Here is a 10,284-nt window from a genome sequence, read left to right on the forward strand (position 1 = left end):
CTTGGTGAACTATGAAGACCATGTTAGGTGTGCACAAGAGGCAGCTTACATCAGTTGGCTGATGTAAGTCAGCTGATCAGTTGGCCCATTTCCTTCAGAACCCATGCTGCTGGGTCGAATCTTTTCATCATGTTTTTCATTGACAGAAGCATAGCACAAATTCATTCAGCAAGCAGCTTTAAGGGCTAAGGAAAGGAATTTATTTGGATTTGAGGGCTGTATGTGTATGCTGTGTTTAGAAGGCATGATACTGATACTGTTTATTTTTTCTTTTTTAGGGCAGGTTAAAGTGTTCAGGGCCCTGTATACATTTGAGCCCAGAACGGTAAGTACATCTAGATTTTAGGGTTTTGAAAAGCTTAATTTTAATCTTGTCTGTAATAATGTTTCTTCAGTTCTGCTAGGGTTGGCCTATTAGACTTACTGTACTATGTTTTCAATGAAAAAGCCTGTTGATGGATATTTGTTCTTAAGGTGACTAAAACTGCCCGATTAATCATCACTCTCCTTTAAGTCCAGCTCTTTTTAAAAGCAGCATGCTTTCTTCTCTAGTATCAGTTACCTGCAGTCTAAGATCAGCGATCTAAGTGATTTTTTTTTCTTTTCTTCTAAAGGCAACAAAGATAATTGAGAACTAAGAGATTTGATGAACTGGGACCAACCAAAAAGGGGATGGAATTAACAAACACAAGATATATTTCACTGCTTTTTTTGCACAGTGCTCTGTTGGAAAGGCCACAGTCTTTTTCTTTAGCTGTCAGGAAGGTCACATCCAAAAAGTTAGCTGTAGCCAAGTCAAACTACAGTATGAAAGACTGTGAGGCTGTTGTCTAGTTGCTAAAGAATTTGAGTTATTGTTCTTTTGAAAGAAGAGCTGAATGTACTCTGCTTTATCCAGGTATTTGTTTTACCTAAGTACACACATACACACATTCAGATTTTTGTTTACTCTTCCTTTTTTAATTTTTTTTTTTTTTAAAGCCAGATGAACTGTACTTCGAAGAAGGAGATATCATTTACATCTCTGACATGGTGAGTCTAAGACATCCCATACAGACTGAATACTTCTGAGATGCAGCATATCCCTTCTAAAATATTTCCCCTTTTCTCTGCAGAGTGATACAAATTGGTGGAAAGGAACTTGCAAAGGGAGAACTGGACTCATTCCAAGCAACTATGGTAATGTCTAGAATATTTTCATTTGGTAAGATCATTCACAATCAAAGGAAATCACTAAGTAAAAATAACTGATACACTTATGTTCAAAAACTGATCACAGTATTGGCATTTAACAGTCCTCTACCAGAGTATTTCAGAATACATCTGCAATATCAGTCACCACTGTATATCAGCAGTGGACAGGCTGTCTTACGTTTTTATGACCTAGAGACAGCCTGGGTTTGCCAAGTGTTCATGTTTCTGGTTGTGTAGGTAACAGCAATGGATGTTCTCAGTTTTGAGGGGAAGAACACTTGGATCTAAAGGATGGTTTTACAGATGTCACATGAAACTGATAGGCTTGTATTCTTAATACACTCAATGAACATGGTGCAGTTTTTAAGATCTTCTAATTAGCAGTATCTTGGCTATATTCCTTCAGTCTGTACGTTGCCTTTTTTTTAAGCAGACCTAAGGATGGACAGCCGCAGCCTTTAGTAGCTTTGAGATCAAGAAGTCTGACACAGCGTGAGGTGGCTTCTTAAAGAGATAGATAATCACTACTGGAATTGTTAAGTAAACCTGCATATAGACAGGAAGCTAAAGCAGATTGTGAGCAGTTCTGTAGACCTCCTTTGATTTCCGCCCCCACACACACTTAAGAAATAGGACTGGTTTTTTTGCCATTTGTTGCTTTTTAATGAATATATTCAGCCACAGAAAACATTGTTTTCTTGGGGATTGCACCACATTAAATATCCCACACCTGTTTGGACTGAATAGAAATTGCTTTTTCAGATTCAACTAAAATAACTTGGAAAAGCCATGAGTACAGACAACACAGCCCAATTCTTCCAAGTCCTCCTGGGAAATGTAGGCAGAGTAGCAGTGTCACATGACAGATTGCATCAAAACTGCTAATACATTAGTAACTGTGGTTGCTTCATGTTGTCCGTTCTTCACTAGGAGACATGGTAGCAATGCTGTGATTCCCTGCCCTGATTTGTAGTTAGCAGAAATACATGAATAGAAACCTATGGTGCAGTTATTGAGACCATGGCATCAAATTTCACTTTGGTTTGTGACTTCCAGACTGATTCTACTCTTGCCATCTGCCAGAGGTGGTCACTCTTATATACAAGAAGAATAGTTTACACATGCTTACCCACACTCAAATTTCTATTGAACATTAAAATGTGTTATACGTAAAATAAACCCAACAACTTACTAATTCGGTTTGTGTTCCTAGTGAGATCATTTGGAAAAGTTGCTTCCAGAGTGCTTTACTGAAAAGTTATCTGAGCAACAGTTTAACTTCCATTTTAGGCCGCGTGGGGGTGTGTAGGGTGGTGGTGTCTCTGTCTGCACATTTGCAAAAATTTCATGTGTAAGCAGAACAGAAGGCTCTGCAGACCCTAAGAACGAAGAGTACCAGGAACGTGTCTTCTGATTTAGACAAACTCTGCAAAATCCCCAAAGGCCTGCTTCTGCTGGTTGCCACCATTAGGACTGCCTAGGTTCAGTCTTATCCATTGAAACACTCTGATCTCCCGTGCTCTTCTACAACCTTTTGGCAAAAGGTGGAGACAGACCTGAAACTAGAGTCTCTGGTGGGGTCTTGTGTTCCATCTGTGGCTTGAAGGAACACGTTTGAAAAGACTGTGAATAGAAAAGCTGATGAAGACAGAATCAGTGTTATCTGCATTAAAAATACTTATTACTGAACTGACAAGAATTTTCTAAAGACAAAGTTATTTTTAGGCTTTTGAGACAGTAGTGTTAGTGTTAATGCTTTCTGCTGTGCACAACAAGCACGGCTCAATACGAGTAGCATGTCTGCTTGTGTAATGGCTCTCTGCTCTGGGACTGGCTTCTCCCACTCTGCTTTAGGATTCTGTTCACTGCACAAATTTTTTTAAACTGAAATATCAGAATCTAGCATTTGCGTTTCATTTTACTCACAGCTAGAGAGATAAGCATGTGAAAACTTGCAATTACAAGCATTATGGGAGGAATACACACAAAAGTAAGAAAAGATCTGAATAAGCCACAACAGTCTTGAGACTTTTATTTCTGGTAACTGACGTACGTTATATTTGCCTGCATTGCATCTGACTGCAGTAACAGTTTGATCTGAGGAACACGCTTTCACATTCTCCCTGCCTCCTGTAACAAGCAATAGTGCAAGGGCTTGGAGAGCCTACTCATCTCAGATTGTACACTCTCCTACTTGCCTGTACCCTTAGTAGTCACAGGGTTTTCCACCTAAAAAAGTTTTTAAAAAAGAGTTTCCAGATCATGGTCCCTCTTCCAACTGTTTCACAGTACTGTTCAGTTCCTTTTTGCTGTTGCAACAGCACAGTGACCAGGAACTGTTTGCTGCTCCTCTTTAGTAAAACCTAAAGCTTGTGAGATGAAGAAAAGGTCTACAGAAGCCTGAACTTCAGTCTGCCCGTCACTACATTCATTGTTTAAGCAGTTTTGATTTGCAGACCTCCTGCAAGTTTTCTAGGGAAAATAAAAAATCTCCATAAAACAAATAGGAAGCCTATTGACAGTGGATTTTTTTAGTTACCCTTTACAGACCCCTTGGAAATAATTAACTCGTAACTACAGATGGCAAGGTGTAGGTTGAAAGCCTAGCCACACGCAACTGCTCAAAATCATCTTAAAAGTGTAGAAAAGGAAGTAACAACCGAGATGAAATATTGCCAGATTCCTGGTGGCTTGCAACCACTGATCAATTTGATGCTATTCTTTGAAGTTTTCACAAGCTCTTTTCTGAATTGCTTTCCCATACACAGGAAATTGAAGTGCATCTGACTAGTCCATCACTCACAAATCCCCTTTCACATTAGAATCAAATATGTATTACTGGTTCTTCTGGAATAAATCAAAGTTTTATTTCCACACAGGTGTCAAATATCTGTTCAGTTTCAGAAGTAGTTAGAATTTACTCTCTCTTTCATTTCAGTGGCAGAGCAAGCTGAGTCTATTGATAACCCACTGCATGAAGCTGCCAAACGTGGTAAGTGTGATTTGGGTTTTAGTTGTGTAATGCTAAAGGATGATTTGTTTGTTTTCTGTGAAAATAATATATTTAGAATGAAGATGTCCTGTCTGTTTTGGTTGTCTGGTATCTTGAACCAGTTATCTGGTAAGTTTTGCAGCTTTCAGAAGCTGAGCTGGTTTACAGCCTGGTAGAATTGCTGCTCTGTGATTGTATACACAGAAAAAGAGTTTGGTATCATCCATTTAACTACGTAGGGATCTAAAGGTCTTCTGGGAGTGGAAGAAAAGATGTCTGGTATGACTTGGACTGGTTGTTTTATGAATTATAAGTGTTGCTGCTAATCACTTTTTCTCCTCATAAGTTCATAGAAGGACTGACACCCTTCAGAAAGAATTACGTGCCTTTAATGGTTCTGTTAACTTTACAAAGAAAAAAAAAAATCAAAACTGAATTTGTCTTTCAGGCAACCTAAGCTGGTTGAGAGAGTGTTTGGATAATCGAGTTGGGGTCAATGGCTTAGACAAAGCTGGAAACACAGCTCTGTACTGGGCATGCCATGGAGGCCACAAAGGTATCGGAGAATTAGTTTGAAATTACTGTTTTCTGGTTTTCTTGATTTGCTTGTTACACTGGTTGCTAAAATTGCAGTACTAAATAATAAAGCCAGGATTTTTATAATGTCATTTTAGCTTTCTTAAAAGAAAAGTCAAAGCTAGAAGGGAGGTTCAGCTCCATGAAATGCTGTGTGTTTTGTTGTTGCTGTTGAAGCAGGCATTCTAATCAGCGTAACTCTTAGAAGCAGAGTGGGAAGAAGGACAGACCAAAAGGAAGTGTTGTATTGTTTTGAGTATTTTATGCACTAGCATTTCTTTGTGACTAATGGTTGTTTGCTCAATGCGGTCTGACTGTTACAGATTTTCATTAGCCAATTGGATCGCTCTTTCATTGAATCTTAACCGAAATTTATACTATGAATGCAAAAAAACCTACTTTGTTTCCACTAAATTTTTCTTTTTATTCCCCCCCCCCCCCCTGCAGATATAGTGGATGTTCTGTTTACCCAGGCAAACTTAGAGTTAAACCAACAGGTATGTTAAACCAACAGACCCTTACAATAGAGGTGTGATGTTATTCATCCTTGGTACAAACTGAAAGTTTTTTTGCTGTATTTTAATCCTGTTGCTTTTTCCTTTAACTCCACAGAACAAATTGGGAGACACAGCTTTGCATGCTGCTGCATGGAAAGGTTATGCAGATATTGTAGAGATGCTGCTGGCAAAGGGTAATGATCTTCACCAAGGTTTCAACAATCTTGTGTGGCAGACTAGCTTCTTGAATGTTTATTAATCTGTATTTTTTTTTAACTGTTTTCCTATAACCCAGGTACAGTCCTTAGTCAGCTTACCTGCCTGACTTTATAAGCCTTGCAGAAAATTCTGGCAGCTGTTTGGAAAGCAGACATCTCACCTGCTCAAGATAATTTCATCCTGCTTTGCAGACAAAATTAGGCACTTAACCCCAGAACAGCACTGACATCTGCTTCCTGGAAAGGGAGAGCAGCAAGCAAGTTCCCTAGCCAACTGTAGCTTATGGAAGTGCATCCATAGCTTTTAGTCTGCTTCAGAGCAGTCCACAGATGAGATTCCCTTGTCCATTACTGTTCTACCCATGCTACTGAAACTCGTATCGTAATACCATTGCTCAAGAAATAGCTGGCACAGTGATTCATGATGAAAATTTTCTATTATAAAGGGGCAAGAACAGATCTGAAGAACAATGAGAAGAAACTGGCTTTAGACATGGCAACCAATGCAGCTTGTGCTTCCCTGCTTAAGAAGAAACAGAGTGCAGGTATTTCTGACACTTTGTTGTTCTGATACATTTTTCCTTTTTAGAGGACACTTTTTGACCAAATAGCAATATGTTGATAGCCATAAAAACCAGTTGGGAGCTACATGGGCTAAGAGTTGTGTTTGGAACAGTTCGCTTGAGAGGGTTAGTTCAACAGAGCTATGATAGAGACCTGTGGTTTATCGCATTTAGTGTTGCTGACTCCACACAAAATGCCATCTTGTGTCAGCAAGAGGCAAAAGAGTTCAGAAGATGTAGAAATAGTAAGGAAATGGAAGACAGGCCCTTCAGAGTGGAGAGACAGAAAGAAAGCAAGGATGGAAACAACTTTAAAAGCAGTATACCATAAGGGACAGAGAGTGTGAGAGTAAAACGATGTGGTATGTTCCCCCTTACGCCTGTCTGTTCCTCCAAACTAAGCCAAACAAACACCAACAGACACTCCTCTTTTATTTTCTTACTGCTCATTTTTAAAATTTCTTATTCCTATGTCTCTCTTGAGTGGCTTTCTAATAGAGAAATAAAGAAAGAATGCTTTCAGGTGTTTATCAGAATAGTCTTACTGCAGTCTTACTGCCTCCCACATGTGTTCATCTCTCCTAATAGCACAGTGTCCATGTACGAAAGTGTTAAAGAGATATAAGGCTAATTTAAAAAGCTGAACAAAGACTGAATTGTTCAGTATTGCATAATTAATGTTACCTGTAGCTTTCAGGAGGCTGAAGTTAGGGTAGAAACCCTAGGTGAATTACACGTGAAATGAGAAATTACTTAAAAACACAGGCAGAGTTACAGCTTGTATCAGTGGTGTAATCAGTCTAGCAACTGTATTGTCGCAGGGCTGACAAGAACAGAGGGAGTGCTAAGCTGTGGGTGGTTAGCGGTTATAGGAATTAAATGGTGACATAGCTGACTGCAGCTTTGGAAGGCCAAGAAGAGCAGTGGCAGCAAAAATACTGTCCAGCTTTTTGATAGAGGTAATATCAGGATTTCCCAGAAAATCTTGACAAATTATTTCCATCGGTTTTGACTCTGAAGAAAGCAGTTGTAACAAAGGGCAGAATTTATTCTGTTTCCATATTTTTTTCTGTTGTAAATTAATCCCTGTTAGGAGCACTTATTTCCTCTTAGCCTGTCAATCGTAGGCACCTGGTACAGGAGTATTCTCTGTTCTAATGTCCCTAATAATTGTATTAATGTTTAATTTTCTAATACTATGTAACTTTACTTCTGGTGCATTTGAATGTTTAATTTTCTGATACTATGTAACTTTACTTCTGGTGCATTTGCTGCACTCCCTCTAAATAAATTTTGCTTCATGGCTGACTGCTTTTTTCATCCTTAGTCACTTCATCTATCACCAGTCTCTGGTACTCTTGCACACTATCTTTTCTTGTTTGCCTTGATATAAGAGCTGATGTTCTCAGTCTGACTGCAATTTCAGTATTATCTTCCTTGTTTGTTTTTCTGTCTTAATTTGGCCTTTTATAATCTCTGTGACACCACTGATCTGTATACTTTTCTTGTATTTGGGTATTTTTTTGGTTATTTTTATTAATTTCATTCTGTGTCTATTGATTCTACATTTCAGTATTTCCGCTGTCTGTGAGTGAAACGATTATTCTTTTTCAGAGATTCAGTCCTATATCAGTAGTCTTCCTGTCCCCAGTTTCAAATCTGTTCCCATTTAGATACGGCATCTATCATAGTCCGTCTATAAAACATTTTGTTTTATCCAAGGAAGCTTACTTTGCCTCCACTTAAACATTCAGTTTTGTGTTTTATGTGTATATACACACATTCAAATGTCATGATTGCTAAAGTATATTCTAAGAAATGAGAGTTATTAAAATCCTGTAATAGAAATGCAAAAAGATTGTGTCGTTTGTGCTCCTGAATGGGGGAACAATTGTTACACAGAAGAAATGGGATTTGTCCTTTCTTGAAGTATGGCCCCGTTAGCACAAGGCTCTACAATTTCTTTCTTTTCTTTCTTTTCTTCCTTTGCTGCTGTTCCTACTCAAAAAGGAAAAAAAAATTTTTGTCTTAGATTTCTTTTATCAAAACAGTTGAGCAGGTCAGTTTTAAATTTACTCATTTTTATTCTTCCACTAGTCTAGGATTATCATGGTTATCACTTCTGTGAATTATGTCAGTCTTGTTAAGTCTGCACCTGATATTTTTAATACTTTGTTTTAATATGTTATTGCAAAGCTATGACTGACTAGGATCTTGTGATTCCTGGCTCTCAGTAGTACAATATAATATACATTATATATAATCCATATTCCTGTTCCCATATATTTGAAAATCTGTAGGCAAATAATCACCTTATCACAAAAAAAACATGCTGTTTATCTTTGTACAGTCCCAAAGATAGATGTAGTTCTCCAGGCACTGCTGCACATCTGGTGAATATACTTTAATACTCCTGTTTTCTGATTACTATCCTTCAAAAGCAAAAGCTCATAAGATCTGAGAAATATTTATTCAGGAAAAAACATAGGTGAGAAAGGAAGAAGGGGAGAGAATAGATGGAATGCGTTTGATTTTAAGCAGAGAATGGCAGCCAGCTAGGCACTCAGAATAAAACCATAGAGGCTCTTCCACCAAGTCACCCATCCTTTCCTTTGCGATTTAAAGTAATATATACAGAAAATAGAATTAAAGAGTTCCAGCTCTGCTGTACAGGTTCCAAGGAGCCAGAAGATGGCTCTTGAAGGTCACGAACAGACTAAATCTCGTATGTAGGAGATGTGGTTACTGGCTTAGCCCTGCCTTTGAGATCCAGATCTACAGCCCCACCTGTGTACCCCTAACATCTCTAACTGATAGAGGAATTGGGTTTCTCAGATGCTGGTTTGCAAACATTTCAAATGTGAGGCTTTTTCTGGTTTTACCCTGGATTAAGAGAGCGCTTTGTTTCTTTCCAGGTACAGTCCGAACATTAAGTAATGCAGAGGAATACCTCGACGATGAAGACTCCGATTAGGTTTTTCCATTCAGCCTAAAGAACTATAACTTGCATTGCTTATGTCATTCCCAAAACATATCTTTACAACTGTAAAAATATCTTACTTAGAGTATTGCAGTCTTCCAATATAGCATATAAATGAGAGAGTGAAATCATGCTTTCCAAAGGAATAATCTTCATGTGTGCCAGAACATGCTGCATTTTAAATCAGAATTCCTTTGGAATTATCTCGCAGAGGAAGTGTGGCATACCCTTATCGTTCAATGGGCAGAGGACCATCTTCTAAACTCACAGGTTTCATCTCAGGCCTTCCCAGCAAGTGCCTTGCATCTCTGGAATACACTCCTCAACCTGAAAGGTCGCTTTGGGACAGCAGGACACCATTGCTAACATTTCCCAAAATATCCCTGGATATAGGTTCCTTTGTGCAGTTAAGATAATACTGGCAGAGTCAGTACTGGCTGACAGGCATGAATGGAGATGCTGCTATAGAGAGTGACCATCTTTTGCCCACATGGAGCCAGCAAGACAAGGTTTGATTTTTTTTTTTTTTTTTAATTGGTCCCCCCTCCCCCCCTCCTTCCTGTACCCCTCTAAGTAAGGGGTAGAATGACATGGGATGATCTGCCCCTGGATGCTTTTGTCTTCTCTATTGCTACAGGCCCAATCCCTGAAATGTAAACTCAGGTGATGTGCTTGCTTAAGTCAGTTTTGCTTGAGAAATACACTTAATTTTGGACTCGGTGACTTGATTATTTTGCTTTTTGAAGTGCATTATGCTGAAACTATTTGTAGTGAAAGGAAGACAGAGTATTTTTCTATTTATCCTGCCTAAAATTTTTTTTTACTGATCTCTTGCTTTTATTTTTTAAAAGTGTTCTTATATTTTGTGCTAAATTACCTCAAAGCTTAAGTGTGTTGGAAGGAATGAGGGAAGATGTATATCAAATATACCACAGGTATCTTTAGAAGAGATATCTGAAGCTGAATAAACATTTTAAAAATTTATTGCTTCTTCCTGTGAATTAAAGAGAACTAAAAAATAAATTGAGCCACTTTCAAGCTTCCCTGCAGAGTTAAAAAGTAAGTACTTCCTTGAGATTGCTTGAATAGCTGCAGCCAAATATTGTACCCTTCTGAGGGATGCTTCCTTACTGTGATGGTAAGAAAATGTTACAAGTATTTGAGATGTGATCTCATTTTCAGTTTTTGTTGCTAACTTCCATATTAGCAACTTTGACAGATGCAGACACAGCAGTCTGTGATACTTAAAAAAAAAAAAAAAAAA

At 38.3% G+C, this 10,284-nt stretch overlaps 1 protein-coding gene across 1 annotated transcript; it reads left to right on the plus strand.

Annotated features, from left to right (window-relative positions):
* The first annotated feature begins 244 nt into the window (after positions 1-244).
* On the plus strand, positions 245-10,284 carry OSTF1 (osteoclast stimulating factor 1). The gene is made up of 9 exons (XM_019473647.1): positions 245-325; positions 982-1,032; positions 1,116-1,179; positions 4,133-4,186; positions 4,635-4,742; positions 5,210-5,259; positions 5,375-5,453; positions 5,924-6,022; positions 8,956-10,284. The coding sequence occupies exons 1-9, from the start codon at positions 245-247 to the stop codon at positions 9,012-9,014; spliced, it is 645 nt and encodes a 214-aa protein (XP_019329192.1). The 3' UTR covers positions 9,015-10,284.

This window comes from Aptenodytes forsteri, unplaced genomic scaffold (assembly GCF_000699145.1).
Source record: "Aptenodytes forsteri isolate BGI_AS27 unplaced genomic scaffold, ASM69914v1 Scaffold151, whole genome shotgun sequence".
Lineage (NCBI taxonomy): Eukaryota > Metazoa > Chordata > Aves > Sphenisciformes > Spheniscidae > Aptenodytes > Aptenodytes forsteri.